The 17,725-nt window shown below is 39.4% G+C and overlaps 1 protein-coding gene across 13 annotated transcripts in view; it reads left to right on the forward strand.

Annotated features, from left to right (window-relative positions):
• The first annotated feature begins 741 nt into the window (after positions 1–741).
• Positions 742–17,725, forward strand: part of EPHA5 (EPH receptor A5) — a 405,634-nt gene continuing 388,650 nt past the window's right edge. For all 13 annotated transcript variants that reach the window (XM_086407625.1, XM_086407629.1, XM_086407626.1 and 10 more), the window contains exon 1: positions 742–2,842. In XM_086407625.1, the coding sequence (XP_086263751.1) occupies positions 2,683–2,842 (160 nt within the window). In that variant the 5' untranslated portion in view covers positions 742–2,682. The remainder of the gene's footprint in view (positions 2,843–17,725) is intronic.

The following is a 17,725-nucleotide window of genomic DNA, read 5'->3' on the forward strand; positions in this document are numbered from 1 at the left end:
TAGGGTTTTACACGAGAGATGTGTGTGACGGGAAGAGGTGGGGGAAGTGTTAAACATTTTGAGGAGGTGAAACTTCTGTAGAATGGAGTGCCAGATGTAAAAGCAGAGAAGTATGAGACATTTTAGGGAATACTGAATTGAAAATTTTAGTGTAAAATAAAATAGAAAATTTGTTTAAGCTCTTTGGAGTAGAATGTTTTCAAAGAAAGGCTGAAGAAATTTGGTAATTTTGCAGTCAAAGGTAAATAATTGGAGATAGATGAACAGAGTAGTAACAGGAATGCCAAGAATAGAGGAGGAGAAGATAAAGGACAAAGGAAGAGAAGAGAACTTGAAGATCATCTCCAAATCCCTCATTTTACTGGATACAAGTCCTGAAGAAGTAAAACAAGCTCAAAGGCCCACTTTAAGTGCCTATGTTTCACACACAGCATTATTATGTGTTCATAGACTTTAGATAACTTCCTTGATAGTCTGTTTGGATATTTTTAAATGGCCCAACTATAAATTTAGTGGGAGGAACTTACATTCTGAATGGTCTTCAAATAAAAACATACACTTTAACTTTGCATCTCACTGTGAAGCTGTTTGCCCAACTGAAAGACTGATTCACTGACATTCCTCTAAATTTGCTTCAATCCTTTGGAGCATGTTTTAATAGAAAGAAGCTGCTTTTAGATTTCTGGTGCCAAAGCATTTCAGGGGAAAAAATAATCAAAGATGAGCTTCCACCTCTTTCCAAAATTGCATCACTGCCACTTTATTCTTTCATTTTTATTTCAAATATTTAAACAAAATACAAATATCATCAGCTAATCATTATGAGAAACTTATTGTGAATACAAACAAGGCACTGGATATTAAAGTTGATGAGCAGACCTGCCTTTTTTGGGTGTGGGTGAAAATCCAGTCTTTATAGTAGTTACTATGCACCAAATTAAATGAGATACCTTTCCTTCTAAAATCATACTTTTTTGTAGAAGTTTTATTTGCAGTCTTTTTTTAATGCTAGTATACTAGAACTGCCCTTCAGATGGACCTCTTTGAAAAAAAATGAATGAGAAAATTGAAGAAAAATAAATAAAGCAAGAGTAGACATAATAGAGATGAAACATGGAAAGTTGATTGTTTTCAACAGTTTTTCTAAATTATTTGTGTCTCAATGCAACAGAACACACGAAATTAAAATATTTTTAATTTAAAATATCCTGAAATTAATTTCACTGGAATTAATTTCATATATCTGCATATCATATAATTTCTAAAACATAAAACATTCCATCAGTGAGATTGATGAATTAAATCATCACTTCTTAAAGTACGCGGCACACCACAATTTTCAATCGCCAAATTCCTTGACTCCCTGAAATCTCAATCATAGCTACCTCCTCTGTATTTGGACAGTCTGCCATTTACTTAGAAGAAAACGTTGACTAATTATCTCATTCCAGCCGCCAAAGTATTGAAAGAATAGAGCGGGTCAGTAGCAGTAAGCGGTTAAGGGTGTTAAATAAACTACCCACGGACTCGCACAGCCTAGGAATGCTGGGCGGTGTAACAAGGTTGTTGATGCCACAAGCCTGCGGTGGGCAGCAGGCAGTCGGCCAAACCCACGGCCCCGCTCCTCTGAAGGCTGCCTGCTGAACTGGGGCTGGTTTCCCCGAAGCCTCCCGGGAGCCCGGGTCTTGGCAGGCGTCGTCAGGAGAATTCTTCGCCCTAATTATCCGCGGAGGAAGACGCGCCTCTCCGAACACCGCTAGGCAACACTCACCGCGGCAGCCTCCAGATTACTTCCCTCCGCGGGTGTGGGACTCCGTTTAAGCAACTCACACTTACAGTAGATTCTCACTGGCGAGGCTGCGAGCAGCCGAGGGAGGGGGAGCCGGGAGGAGGAGGAGGAGGAGGAGGGAGGAGGGTGGTAGGCGCAGAGCGGGAGGCCGAGGAGACGCCAGAGCTCCAGACTCAGCAGGAGCGCGCTGTGGCGGTGCAGTTCCGAGCTCGCCAGCCTGGCCGCGCACACACAGCCTCCTCCCGGAGCCGCGGGATCCTCCGGGCTCCGGGCCGCCGCTGCAGCCGGTCCCTCCCTCGTCAGTGCTCAGCCCGCAGCTATTTCCTTTTGCTGGCGTCTTTGAACTCTCTGGATCTTTTCCTCCGCTCGCCTTGCTTGTCTTTCCCCGACCCTGTTTTTTTCCCCCAACTCCTCTTCCTATCTCCTTAGCCACCCTGCTATTTTCTCCTCTTTTTATCGAGAATTTCTTCTTAAGATGACTTGTTTTCCTCACCTTCGTCCATTTCAGCCCTGAAGACTGAAAAGGAGCTTTTATCTCCCCTCCCCTCCCTTCAGTGGCATTTCAAAGACCTCCATCCTTAAAAGTCTATAAAGAGGCACAGAACGGGACGCGGGACCTTCTCGACACCCTCGGGTCCAGTCCCGAACTGCACTGTCCGCCGTCACTAGTATTTCATTTAACCCCAGTGGAGAGGACGGTGTGGGGCTCCGGAAGCAAACTTCAGCCGTACAAAAAGCCCCGCGGTCCCCGCACTGGGGCGAACCGCGGGCCCGAAGGTGAAGGAGCCTACGGGGAACGGGGAGGAACCGCGAGCCTCTCTCGCCCCCTCCGCAAGGCGAGAGCCGTGGACTGAGCGGCGCGGGACAGCGGCGGCGGAGGCGGCGAGGACAAGATGCGGGGCTCGGGGCCCCGGGGTGCGGGACGCCTGCGGCTCCCCAGCACCCCTGCGTCCCTGGCCGGCTGCTCCTCCGCACCTCGCAGGGCGCCCCTCTGGACCTGCCTTCTCCTGTGCGCCGCGCTCCGGACCCTCCTGGCCAGCCCCAGCAACGAAGGTAAAGCCGTGGGGGTGGGGACCGCTGCGACCCGGGGCGGAGGGGCGAGGCGGGGCCTGGCCGCGCGGGTCCTGGCGAGCTGGACGTGGCCGCCGAGACCGAAATCGCACCCCTCTTCCGTAACTAACATGGGTCGTCCGCTCTCGCTAGCCTTTTCCCTTCGGTTCTCGGCCGTCTCCACTCGCATTGTTTGACTTTAGCCGCGGAGCGCTCGGCGCGGAACCTGGCTGTGGACCTAGGCTGACTGGGGGGGCTGGGAAGTTGGAAGCCAGGAGGATAGAAGGCTTCGAGACCCGCGCCGGGAGGCTGGGTGCGGCTGGGTCCCACTTGAAGCGTGTGGGGAAGTGGCATTTCGGGCTTTAAGGAGTGGGAACTGTTTGAAGCGCAGTGACGGGGATCTCGGGAGCGGTGGGGCTTTTAGAAACCGTTATTTGGGGCTGGGGCTGGGGAAAGTGGTGGGGGTGGCTGGGTGCTTTTATTTTGGGGTAAAGTGCCTTCTGGGAGCTGTTATTTAGGGCATCGCCAGCTGCTATTCTAGGGTGGGTGGTAAGAGCTTTTATTTCTCGCCGGAGGGGGGATGGAGAAAGACGGACAGCGCCTCACACTGTGGGGGTGTGCCGCACTTTGGGGGTCGTATGATCACCCAGACGAAATGGAAGTCTGGAAGGTGGGATGCCGCGGGAGGCGGAAGGTTCGGGGGAGGGGAGTGTCGCCGCCTTGCACCCGGAGAGGAGGGCCGACAGGGGAGCGGCACCTGCGCCGCTCTCTTGGCTCCCGGATCTGGGCTCAAGCCTCTCCGCTCGCCGCCCTCGGCCTCCGGGTCAGCTCCGCCACATTCACTGTTCTCCCGCGCCCGGACCGCGCAGCCAGCCAAGGTTGGGGCAGCATCTTAGATCCCATGTGGGTTACGAGAAGATGGGGTCTGGGTGGTCAGCTCCATCACGAAAACATCAAAAACCTTCCCACCTTGGCGGGAAGGTTGGGGTTTCGATTTGGAGCTCCGGATGCCTCGAGTGAAGCACAGAACCTTAAAAATTTTCTTCCACTCGTGGGGCAGGGGACGCGGGACCGGAAAGATGAAGCAGCAGCGGCGGAGTCGTGTGTGTCCTCGTGACTTGCACGGGTTGTGTGTTGGCTGTAGGGGAAGGGGCTGAGCTGGTCTCGGAGCGCTGCCAGCTCCCTAGGAACCGTGAGAAAAACAGGAAGGATCAATACTCCTCTCCCCACCCCATGAGCTTCTGTCTTTACCCTCCAAATTTGTTTTTAAAAATCTGATTTAGGGGTTATATGTAGCTCGATCTATCTCTCCATCTATCTATCCGCCTACCTACACATCTGCTTACCTGCCTACAATACCCCATGCTTAACACAAGCAGTCTGCATTTTTAACCTCCCTGGTAAAGTTGGAAAAGTGTTTTCTGAAGTCGTGTCCTTTTTTTAGTATGTTAGAAGTCCGGAGAATTATGACAGGGTTAGGAGTCCTTTTATGAACTGTCTTACTCTATTGAAAGGGGCAACCCGGTTTGGATTTAAAGAGTAATAGTAATATTTTATTCTTTCGTGTGTTCCCGTTATGTTTCTTTCTTCTTTTTTTTTCTCCTAGGTATTATGAGGGAAAGGGCATATGCAGAGGTGTAAAGGAGTAGTAGCTCTTGGTTAAGAGAAAGGGAAGAAATGAAGTCTCAGGGAGGGTGGCGCTAAATGGGAATAAGGGTCCAGACTGAAGAGAGAAGAGGCAAAAGGAAATGGAGGGAAGCAGGGAAGTAGAATAGGTCTCCTGTGGTGTTGTAAGAGGACCTGGAGTCTTGAAGACTGGCTGACATCACGGACTTAATACCCACAGGTTGTGCTGTCCTTAGCCAGCGAGTGGAACAGTAAAACTTGGGCTTCAGTGAGATGGGGATTGCAGGGGTCTAACCAACAGTGAGTGGTACTTTACCAGCCAGTGTTCTGAAGACAGTAGAAATAAAAGCATGTCTGTTGTTTGGGGCACATTTTGTAACTACAGTATATTACATAATAATATGTTATGTAATAAATAAAATGTTACAATTTTACATATATATATGTGTATATGTATGTATTTGTATATTTCATCTGCTTCATCCCTTCTCTGCCCAACAGTTTTCTGTTAGTGTTATGCCAGACTTTTTATTAATATGTTCTTTTTGTTTCTCCATGATGCTGCTATGCTAATCAAAGAACAAGAATATAAGATATTTATAACAGCAATTTATTTATTTAAATATTCAGATTGGAGTTTTCAAGTTTGCTTTGGATTGTTTCTGAAAGAACTTTGAAAGAAAGATTTTATGTATGCACTGACGCCTTTAAAAACTTGTTCTATACGTTGCTTTCTGCGACCTATAGATGCTTTGTGACTTCTCAGACTGTAGTGTACATATCCATTATATATGTGTATGTTATGAATGCTCCCGTTATGTGACGAAAAAAATTTCAAGTCAGGTAGAAATAAATGAAAGTTTGCTTTTATAATTGGTACTCCAGTCATGTTTAAAATTTAAGTTTGGTTGACATAAATAAGCAAAATTGAACAGAAAAAGTCAAATTTATATCTAGAATCTTGGACTGATATGAAATAAATGTTAAAATATACTGGGTAATAGAAATAAGAGGAAAATTTACTCTTTAGCTTGAACTCTAGGATAAGGTAAATATATCTTTAGTTGTCTTACTACACGTGTCAGGCATGAATACATATGGAGGAAACCTTTGAGCTACAGTATAACACACAAGAGTTTTATTGTAGAATAATGCAGAGGCATATAGAAGGCAAAACATTTCTCTAAGATTGATCAGGCAGGACAAATATTAGCAAGTGTATCAACAAGTGAAAAATTGAATAGATTTAGTAAGTAAAGGAAGCCTGTCCACTGTTATGAATATTGGAGGTGGCCCTGAACTTTTTCAGTAACTGCCACTTTTTGCTGTTGGGAGATATATTTGTAAACAAGCATTATTTGACAAGTGCTTTTCGCAGCAGGGATTCTTGGCCAATTACTGCTCAGCAGCTCTGCATTGAAAATGATTCACCCACAGTGAATCAAGCTTAATTCATTGAAGCTACAGTTAGTAATGTCCCAGTAAAGTGCTTCTGACAGTTGTCAGCAGTTTGTATTTGAAAAGTCCAGTTTCTTGTCTCTGAATGTTTTGTGTGTTTGAGGAAGTGGGATGGAGGGACTCTGAGGGAGAAAAAAAAACACCACATGAGGGGAAAAATTGAGGAGGGGTGCTGAACTGTTTGAAAAACAATCATAAAATTGTAGATGCTTTCAATGGAAATAAAGAAAAGGAAGAAAGTTTGTTTTAGGGTTTTTTCTTGGTTTATAATAGGACCAGGCCCATAAAACGATTGGACGACATAATAGATTTGTAAAACTAAATGGCTTTGTTGTGTGGCCTTGTCATCCGGTTGTAATTCACTTCCTTAGATAAAGAGGCAGGACCCCACAGAAAAACCACAGTAAAATTATTCCCTCACCAGGATGCTACTGAAGGAAAAAAGAGAGCCATTACCCCTGTTTGAATCATAGATTGTTGGAACTAGAAAGGCACCATGTAGAGTTTTGGCTTTTTGCTTTATAAACCTTGAATAGGGAGCAGAAGGTTGGGTCTTGAAATTTTAAGCCTTTTTTTGAGGTAGACAGAGATCTTCTTGGGTGTCAGGGTGACATGTAAGAGGATTTCATATCCTCATATAAGGCGGGGAAAGGGTTGAACAATTTCAGCAATTCTAATGGTTGTTTTCCTTTGATTGAAACTATTTTTATTATAATATTGTCATTTGTAAATATTATTAGTTCTTTATCTAAGTCCACATAGGATATAGATGGTATGGGAAGAGGATTCTTTTTTTTTTTTTTTTTTATGCTTAGAAACGTGTTAGTTGCCATTATTTATATTATGAACATTCTGCTTTACAAAATGTGATCCTTTGACATTTTCTACATGAAATATCAAAATGAGATGATATAGCTATTTATAGACAAAACAATCCCCAAACATTTGATTAAACATTAGACTTTATTCATTGTTGCTACTGCAGAGAAAATGTCAGTGCTTTAGTTATTTTCACTACACTTTTGTTGATTGACTTGACCACTTGAATCTCCTTTGTTTGGTGTGTGCTTTTTTTAAGTATTTGCTTGAGTGACCAATTTATTTCTCTTTCATTTTTTTTTTTACCTTTGACTATAAAAATAGGATATGATGTACATGATTGTATTAACTAACAATAGTTATTTTTCCTTTTATGAGTCAAATGTTCTTTTTTTAAAAAATGTGTTCTTAATATCTTAAAGAAAAAACGGCCGTAAAAATTGATTAGTCTTTATACTTTATTTTTTCAATTTAAATTAGCAGATTTATTTTATTTTATTAACGAATAACTTGAACTTAAGTTAGCAAAGGTATGTTATCATTCAAAGATGATTATGATATTTTTAATAATCTTAAAATACTTTTACTATAGTTTTCACGAAGCAACAAAATTAACTCAAGTTCCAATATTCAGCCTTGCTTGTAAATCATTAAAAATTGATTGCAGTATTTGTCCTTTTGTTTTCTTTCCAGAAACAGTGATATTAACTATAAAAGCAATATGAGAGCTAAAAATGTAAATTGTTACAATAGAGATTCAGTGATTCTTGCTGTTCTAGTATCTCTGGCGGGTAGGTATTTATCTATAGAGAATAGTTCCTACTGGTATGCTTTACTCGGTAAATGCATATTTAGTTATTTAATCAAAATATATATAATCAGTTGGATAGGTAGTGATTTCTTCAAAGGTGTTATCCTAATCTATTGTATACATAAGCATTCCTAATGGTATTTTTAATTGACATTAAAAAATGTATCATATATTCTACCACAGACTAAATGGTACACTTATGTTTCTATAAATGTGTAAAAAGGTTGCTAAAAAATAATTTTATTTTTTTTAAATAAATAGATTTAATAAATAAGTAAATAAATAGATTTAGAAGTTCATATTTTTACAAAAAGTTTAATAAAGTGTAACTTTCAAATAATAAAATAAATTTATTCAGTAAGATATATTTAATATAGGAATGAATAACTGGAGATTCTCTGATCTGTTCATAACATTTTTGAAAGTATTATTATATAGGAATTAGAAAACTGGAAGATTTGATAGTTATTCATTGTGAAAATCTTAACTGAATTGTTGGTTCTATTGAAAATGTTATATCAAAATGTAAATGACCTATTTTTAAGTATTTGTTTTTTAACTTCCAAAATAGCATGAATACTTAGGGGGTCTCCATTTATCATAGCTTTACTGTTCCTGTTTTAGTTTTGGACTCTCTAGACGTTTGTTTGTTCAGAATTAGTGAAATAGATTTTAAAGTGTTTGAACAAGACAGAAATTGACTTTTGAATAAGAAAAATGTTTTAAGAATTTTAAATCCAAATTTTGGACAACAGCTCATTTTTTTATAATACATTTTGGTAACATATACAAGGTGTTGTAATAGAGAACTTTCCACAGAAATAGTACGATCTGATGTCATAAATTGTACTGGAAATAGCTATTTATAAATCAAACTACAAACAGTGGTACAGGTATTCCTGAATATTAAAATTCAGTTGGAATTTACATTTTTCTTTTGACACTGGAGTTTCATGTGTATAGGTTTTGTTCATTTCCCTCATTCTAATCACATAAAATAAGAAAAGGTTTTAATTTAAAATTTATATTAAAACAGCAATAGAAAACACTTAATTGAATGATTTAAAACATAATTCTAGTCAATGAATCTCATGAGAAATAGAGATTTTAAAATTCCCTTTTAACTTACTTCATTATCATCTTAAAAATTTCTTAGCCTGTATAATGTAATTGTAAAGCAAAAAGTAAATAAAAAGAAATACTGCAAGGTACATAAGTACTGTCTGGTGAAACGGGATTTATGATCTTTCATTTTTTTCTAAAAGTTCAAGTTTGTCGTCTAGTATCTCTAATGAGAATTCCATGTGTTGCAAAGCTATAAAATAAAACTAATTTAGTAAGTGCACTACTTGGAGTTTTTGAAAACTCTGTGGCTTAGCATGATGACTTTTATTACCAGCTGCCATTTTTTGTTGGTAAAATTTTAATGATTTTTTTTAATCTTTAGCAATTTAAAGAAAACATAGAGAGACCTTTCTGTCATTTAAAACATGCTCAAAAATCCTTTTTAAAAATATGTGCGACTTGTGTTTTTAAGATCTCAATGACAAGCTTTATTCTAGGTTTTGTTTTTTTTTTTACTGTAGATTCCACAACCTTAGTCTCTGATCAGTTTGTATGGTACTTTATTAATATCATCTAAACTATTTCTTAAACTCTTAGAATATACAAAATTTCATTGATCAGAAGTTGACCCTCGGTCATGCATTCCAGTGATTCAATGTCCTTGGCTTTATTGCTGTGCATTTATTAAGCAGAGTGCAGGAACTTGGTCTGATAATTGTGGTTTGTGCACATGGATTACCTATGGGGTATGTGGTAAGATTGTGGTGAAGCTTTTCAAAAGAAAGGTAGGGAGGGATGTCAAGATGGTATCACTATGAGCTTGATATTAATAAAAGTACTTGGGCTTTATTTTTTATAACACTAAAAAAGACCATAGTTGCATGCACACACACACACAGACACACAAATATACATTCTATTTTGACATTTGTTTTACTGACTCTGAAGATATAAACCCCAGCCTCATGGAAAAAAGAAATAACTTTGGTTCATTTTATTTCATTCATTTATTTCTCTTTTATTTCTCTGTAAGTTCCACAGTTTTGTTGAGTCATTTCAAATACTTGTGGCATTAAACACCCCACAGATGAAATAATTGGGATTAAAGTGTCTGTGATGATTCTAATTCTGTTACAGTTGCTGGACAGTTGCCCAGGCTGTCTTCTTCATCCATCACACACATCTTTGGTTCTAACTGGGCTCCTAACTTTGTTAAGTAAATGATCTTGTTTTTTTTTAAAAAAAAAAAAAAAAAAAGAAAAATCAAAGAGCCAAAACTGGAGGGTTGAAATGTTTTGCATATGCTTTGTGAGAAAATGTTCTTACTTGGAAACATGTTTCCGGCTAAGTATTGGAAGATTTAGAGAAAATACAGTCTGTTCTTTTACTCAGAGATGGGTAGTGTCTTTTATCTTCTATGATAATTTCACACTCTTATTTTCATCTGTCACATCTCCTTTTTCCCTTTCCCACTCTCTTTCTCTTTATCTCATTTTCCTCCTTTCTTTTTTTCTCTCTCCCTCTTTCCTTCCCTCCTCCCCTGTCAGATACTCCATTTATGCAAAGTCAGAGCAAAATAAGGGAGTATTAGCTCATCCATGCCTGTGAGTTCTAATACCTACAAGGAAGTAGGGGTGATCAGACAATATAGTCTTCTGTTAAATAAATCATGGGACACAGTCGTTAATGTTAAAGAGTAGATTGTAGCAAACCAAGCTGTGTATTTTTTACAGGATTCTTAAGTCAGAAGTACAGGAGTTTAGGTTATCGGTCAGTTTTGTGCTACTGCTACAGTCTATGGGGTTGCAAAGAGTTGGACATGACTAAGCAACTAAAACACACACACACACATACACATACACACAGCTCACTAATTTATTTTGCACTGACTGCCTCTTCCTATTCCAAGATGCTTGTTAATGTCTTTTCTGTGGAAAGACAAACTCAGCAGGTAGACCGGGCTGGCACCAGTTCAGCACAGCAGTCCACAGCAGGCCCTCTCTATGAGCCAAGTTGTAGCTTTTACCCAGAGCCTTGGCCTGTGTGCTGACTGGACAGGTGCGGCCACTGCCCCATGTTTTGGAAGATGACAGAGGTCTTGCTTCTCTCTCTCAGTGTAGTGATGCTGCCATGAAGTCTCCTAAAGGAGGAACAACCAGCCTTCTGAGAAAAGAGGAAAATACTTGGGAACTGCTGTGTCTGAAGGATTTTAAACATCATATTTGATTTTTCTGGAAGTAGGGGTGGAAGTAGAAACAAAAGAACCATTTAATATTGCACGTTTTCAGTCACCTTTTTTTTTAATTCATTTTATTCAAGCCTGAAAAAATGAAGCAGAGAAAGGATTAAATGGCATGGAATTACAGAAAAATAAAGGAAAAGATAAAACAAAACCAAACTTCTGGCTTTGAAATCCAAAAAGAAACTAGTTTTGTTTTGAGATTGTGTTTTTTTGTATTTTGTTTGTTGCTTTGGTTTTTTTTTTTTGTCCCCCCTCATCTCCATCATTTACCATCTGAATTCGGTGGACACTTATTTTGTTATTATTATCAATTTGTTTTAGTCTCAGTTCATTTATCTGCAGTATGATACTGCTTCACATAATTGTTGTGGAGAGTTGACAGTGATAATTTTCTAATTGGTGAGCAGTACATATGTGCAAGTTGTGGGAATGTGGCTGGTTAGAATGCTGCAGAGTCCATATATGTTAATGCTTTTCTTGCCAGGTAAGCGGTAGAATATAGGGAACATCTGGAGCAGCAGTTTAGTGGATTTAAGTTTACTATATGAGGAATCATCCTTAAGGAAAGGAGTACAAAAAATGTTAGTTCTGCAAGTGTAGCAGAAATATGGACTTAATGAATACTTTGCTGGTCTCTCAGTGACATGGAAGTGACCCATGTCATTGAGGGCCCTGTAACTTAATTTTAATGAACTTTTCAGTAACTACTTCTCACCAGGTAGTACAAAATGGGAACATGTGAAGACCATGAAACAAGCCCTACTATGTATGAGTGAGTGTTCTTGAATCATCCATGTCAGATTCCACATACTAAAAATTAAATGTTAACCCTTAATTTTCACTTGTGAAAATAATGTGCAGAGTATGTATGTTGCTTAGTAAAATTCCTAGAGTAAAACAGGTATACAACAAATGTTAGTCCCTTTGGTTTCCCCACTCCTAAATGTGAGCTATTTAAGACAAGTTTTCAGGATCTCAGATTAGTGTCTTCCTTGCATTGGAATGGAATCTGGGACAGGAAAACAATCTAGTAAAAGGAACAGCATATGCACATTTTCCATAGAGCTAAAAATCAGTCACATGCTGTTGTCCTAATTTTCAGCTGGTTTGCTAATTATTTAATATTGAATACTGGGGTTTGGTTAGGAAGTAAAGCAAAAATCATCAGTTCAAAGATCATGGTTGTAAATGTTGTCTTTTACCTGATTATTCTTCAAGGAGAGGTCAGTTTTTTTTTTTTTTTAACATTTCTTCTTTTTAAAATTTTAAACTTATTTATTTTTAATTGAAGGATAAATGCTCTACAGAATTCTGTTAGTTTCTGCCAAACATCAACATGTTTCTCACTAGCCACAGACGTATCAAGAGATATCTTCAAATGTTTAGATATTTACTACTAGCATAAAAACTTAATAGTATTTAATATAATATATAATGTATATTTTAAGTGACCTTTACGATGCTATGAAAGTGGGTAATTGAGAGAATTAAATACTTAAAAGTTTCCTGAAACATGTCTGACACTATAGTTTGCCACCTCTATTTTGGTTTGAAATATATAATTTTCTGATCTGTTTGATTATACTCAGAGTTTAAAATACTACTTGAAAACACTACCTTTCACATTTTCATAAAGGTTTTACTACAATTTTGTGAAGACTTATCTTTTTTATATAGGTAACATAAGCAGATTTAAGAAAGTTTAGGATGCATTTTGGAAAGTTTAGGATGTATTTTGATCTCCTTGTGAAATGTATATGTGTATCTGCATGCATGAGTATACCCACCTATATAAAATAATTATAATGTTATTGATATACCACATACCATTGTTTTTTTTTTTTTTAGCTGTTCTCCCACTGTGCCTCTCGTTTTTTTTTTTTTTTTAATTTTATTTTATTTAACTTTACAATATTGTATTGGTTTTGCCATATATCAAAATGAATCTGCCACAGGTATACATGTGTTCCCCATCCTGAACCCTCCTCCCTCCTCCCTCCCCATACCATCCGTCTGGGTCGTCCCAGTGCACCAGCCCCAAGCATCCAGTATTGTCCATCGAACCTGGACTGGTGACTCGTTTCATATCTGATATTACACATATTTCAATGCCATTCTCCCAAATCATCCCACCCTCTCCCTCTCCCACAGAATCCAAAAGACTGTTCTATAGCCTCAGATCAGATCAGATCAGATCAGTCGCTCAGTCGTGTCCGACTCTTTGCAACCCCATGAATCACAGCATGCCAGGCCTCCCTGTCCATCACCAACTCCCGGAGTTCATTCAAACTCACGTCCATCGAGTCAGTGATGCCATCCAGCCATCTCATCCTCTGTCGTCCCCTTCTCCTCCTGCGCCCAATCCCTCCCAGCATCAGAGTCTTTTCCAATGAGTCAACTCTTCGCATGAGGTGGCCAAAGTAGTGGAGTTTCAACTTTAGCATCATTCCTTCCAAAGAAATGCCAGGGCTGATCTCCTTCAGAATGGACTGGTTGGATCTCCTTGCAGTCCAAGGGACTCTGAAGAGTCTTCTCCAACACCACAGTTCAAAAGCATCAATTCTTTGGTGCTCAGCCTTCTTCACAGTCCAACTCTCGGAAATATGTATTATATTATTATTATTATTCCTATTGTACACATGAGGAACCTGAAACAGGGAACAGTTAAATAACTTGCCCAAGGTTACAAATCCAAAAGTGGTAGAAAGAGATGCAGTAGAAAGAAAAGAGACATGAGTTTGATCCCTGGGTGGGGAAGATCCCTTGGAGGAAGGCATGGCAACCCACTCCAGAATTCTTGCCTGGAGAATCCCATGGACAGAGGAGCCTGGTGTCACAGAGTTGCACACAACTGAAGTGACTTAGCATGGTAGAAATCTGCATTCAAACCCAGATAATCCAACTCCAGTTCTGCTCTTGTCAACTCCTCTTAAAAAGGGGAGACTGTTGACAATACCCAGTGACTCTTGCCCTCACCATCCAAATAATGGCCCATATCACAGACAGTGGGAAGTAGAGTAAAGGTTCATACAAAAATTCAAGTGGAGTCCTGAGGCTGTTTGTTCACATGTTCAATCATCCTTCTCATTCCACCCCCTGCCCCCCATACCGCTGCCCCACTAAATACTTAATCTTGTCTTCAGACTCTTAAGCACTGATTGATTCCCATGTTGACATCTCCCCTCCATTGCCCACTAGCACAAGGTAAAGATCCCTTCCTCCACATTACCTCTTTTTTATTTTAGGCCGCATATTTTTTAGATTTTAAATTGTTTTCTCTTGCTTTCTTGTGTAAGCAGCCCAATTCTCAATCCCCGGCCCAGGCTACACTATAGACCTAACTCTGTATACCTGTAATCCCATTCAGAAACTCTCCCGACAACTTTTTTCCCTCCTTATATACATAGCAATATTAAATATTTTATAATTAGTTTTATATAGTTTATGTTATTAAAATGCTTTATAGTTTACAAAATGTGCTAACCTACCTCATTCCATGAGAATCTCATAAAAAATCCTGTAGGATAGATTAGATAAATCATTCCTATAAACAAAGGAACTGAAACAAGATAATTTGATCTAGTAAAAAATTAGAACCAATTTCAAAGCCAAAGTCTCATAACTGCAGAATTCAGCATTCCACTTTAAAAGGGAGTGGGGCAGGCTGGTTTAAGAGCACAAACTCTGGCATCTGGCTGAACCACTTAGAGCTGTGTGACCTTGAAAACCTAGAAAGCTGGAAAATCTCCTTGTGTCTACGTATTCTTTTCTGTATAATGGGAATACAAATAGAGTTGTAAAGATTAGGTTCATGTCAACAAAGTGTTGTATAAAAGTTCTGGTACACATCAAGCATTATATAAGCGTTAAATATTCCATGTGTTATTTAAAAAGCAGTGTGGGTTGGCATTCTGACATTTAGCAGGGTCTAATTTTCTATGTTAGTTAGTACTGTCTAATATTTATTGTAAATGGAAATACCACAAGAGAAGCACTTGATTTCAGTTCAGTTACTCTAGCAGCCCTTATTTACTCCTTGGGTAAAGCCTTCAGCATCTCTTCAGTGTCCTCAGGATAAAATCTAAAGTCCTTGAGCCTGAATTCACAGCTCTCAGTAACTTGTTCCTGGCCCACCTCTCCTGGCACTTCCCTGCAAGTCCTTGCACTCCAGGCTCCTGTGGGGGAGCCAGGCTCTCAGTGCAGTTGGGTGCCCAGTGGGAAACACTTTCTTCTCCAACCTAGGTAATCTTGGTCTTTATGCCTAATTGTAAATTATAAAGCATTCTTTATAATGATCCCTGGGTCAGGAAGATCACTTGGAGAAGGAAATGGCAACCTACTCGAGTATTCTTGCCTGGGAAAACCCATGGACAGAGAAGCCTGGGGGTCTACAGTCCAAGGGGTCTCAAACAGTAGGACAGGACTGACCAAGTAACACTTCACACTTTCACACAGGAAATAACTAGGATATTTCCAGTGGTCACTATCTCTTTATGTTGTAACCAAGGACTGTTTTTCACCCTCTTTCTTATGACAAATTCTCAGAATTACTATGACTTGAGCCACAATCAACCAACATAAAAACAACTTTTTCTGCTTTAAGAATGACTTACCTTATCTCTAGAAAAATGGTTAATGTAAAACATCTGTTTCTTAATGATTTAAATTTCTGGGGAGGGGGTGAAATTTACTTTCATTTCTTTTAGAGTTCTTGGATAATTTAAACTGTCACTTTATGAAGCACTTTAGATTTTCAACTTGGTAGGAATTCTTAAGATTGCAGGGAAAGGAGTAGTAAAATGCATACCATCAACTATGTGAACTGAATAACTTGAAAAATAGATTTATAAAGAATAAGTTTTAAAATATAATGATGAATAGCTTTTTAAGTATAGCCTAGTTAATGTCTAGTTAGTGTGTTTAATTCTAACCAGGGTCTATTTAGGATATTTAATTATCTATCGCCCTTGAACATATTTTTTATTTACTCTAAAAATGCTAATAAATATATCAGAAGTGTCAATGGGTTAATATTGTATTCTACTGAGCTATAAATTATTTGAACTGAATTTTTCTTCTAGATGGTAGGGATAATAATGATAACTGCTCTGAAAACTATTACCACATAATCTCCTTTAATTCTCACAACAACCCCATGAGTTGGAAATTATTATTTCAGTTTACTTCGAGATTGGGTTGGGAAGAAGAAATTAAGTAAATTGCCTTGGGTCCTACAACAAATAAATTGATAGGAAATAAATCAAGTGTGTTTTATGTGGAAGCTCTTAGTTGCACCCACAATCTAGAGATTATATTTAGTTCAGTTCAGTTCAGTCACTATTCAGTTCAGTTCAGTGGTATCTGACTCTTGTGACCCCATGGACTGCAGCACGCCAGTCCTCCCTATCCATCACCAACTCCCGGAGTTTACTCTAACTCATGTCCATTATCAGTGATGCCATCCAAATTTCATCCTCTGTTGGCCCCTTTTCCTCCTGCCTTCAACCTTTACCAGCATCAGGGACTTTTCCAATGAGTCAGCTCTTCACATCAGGTGGCCAAAGTATTGGAGTTTCAGCTTCAGCATCAGTCCTTCCAATGAGTATTCAGGATCGATTTCCTTTAGGATAGACTGTTTGGATATCCAGCAGTCCAAGGGACTCTCAAGAGTCTTCTCCAACATCACAGTTCAAAAGCATCAATTCTTTGGTGCTCAGCTTTCTTTACAGTCCAACTCTCACATCCATACGTGACTACTGGAAAAACCATAGCCTTGACTAGATGGACCTTTGTTGGCAAAGTAATGTCTCTGCTTTTGAATATGCTGTCTAGGTTGGTCATAACTTTTCTTCCAAGGAGGAGGCATCTTTAAATTTCATGGCTGCTGTCACCATCTACAGTTATTTTGGAGTCCCCCCAAATAAAGTCTGTCACTGTTCCCCATCTATTTGCCATGAAGTGATGGTACCATATGCCATGATCTTAGTTTTCTGATGGAGAAGGAAACGTCAACTCACTCCAATGTTCTTGCCTGGAGAATCCCAGGGACGGGGAGCCTGGTGGGCTGCAGTCTATGGTGTAGCACAGAGTTGGACAGAACTGAAGCGACTTAGTAGTAGTAGTAGTAGTAGTTTTCTGAATGTTGAGCTTTAAGCCAACTTTTTCACTCTCTTTCACTTTCATCAAGTGGCTCTTTAGTTCTTTTTTATCTGCCATAAGGGTAGTGTCATCTGCATATCTGAGGTTATTAATATTTCTCCCGGCGATCTTGATTCCAGCTTGTGCTTTATCCACACCAGTGTTTCTCATGATTACTGTGCCTATAAGTTAAATAAGCAGGGTGACAAAAAGCCTTGATATACTCCTTTTCCAATTTGGATCCAGTCTGTTGTTAAATGTCCAGTTCTAACTGTTGCTTCCGGACCTGCATATAGGTTTCTCAAGAGGCAGGTCAGGTGGTCTGGTATTCCCATCTCTTTCAGAATTTTCCATAGTTCGTTGTAGTCTATGCAGTCAAAGGCTTTGGCATAGTCAATAAAGCAGAAGTAGATGTCCTTCTGGAACTCTCTTGCTTTTTCGATGAGCCAACGGATGTTGGAAATTTGATCTCTGGTTCCTATGCCTTTTCTATATCCAGCTTGAACATCTGGAATTTCAAGGTACACATACTGTTGAAGCCTGGCTTGGAGAATTTTGAGCATTACTTTACTAGCGTGTGAGATGAGTGCAATTGTGCAGTAGTTTGAACATTCTTTGGCATTGAATTTCTGTAGGATTGCAAAGAAAACTGACCTTTTCCAGTCCTACGACCACTGCTGAATTTTCCAAATTTGCTGGCTTGTTGAGTACAGTGCTTACACAGCAT

Source organism: Bos grunniens, chromosome 6 (genome assembly GCF_055505025.1).
Source record: "Bos grunniens cultivar Pamir isolate PY7600 chromosome 6, Bosgru_T2T1.0, whole genome shotgun sequence".
Lineage (NCBI taxonomy): Eukaryota > Metazoa > Chordata > Mammalia > Artiodactyla > Bovidae > Bos > Bos grunniens.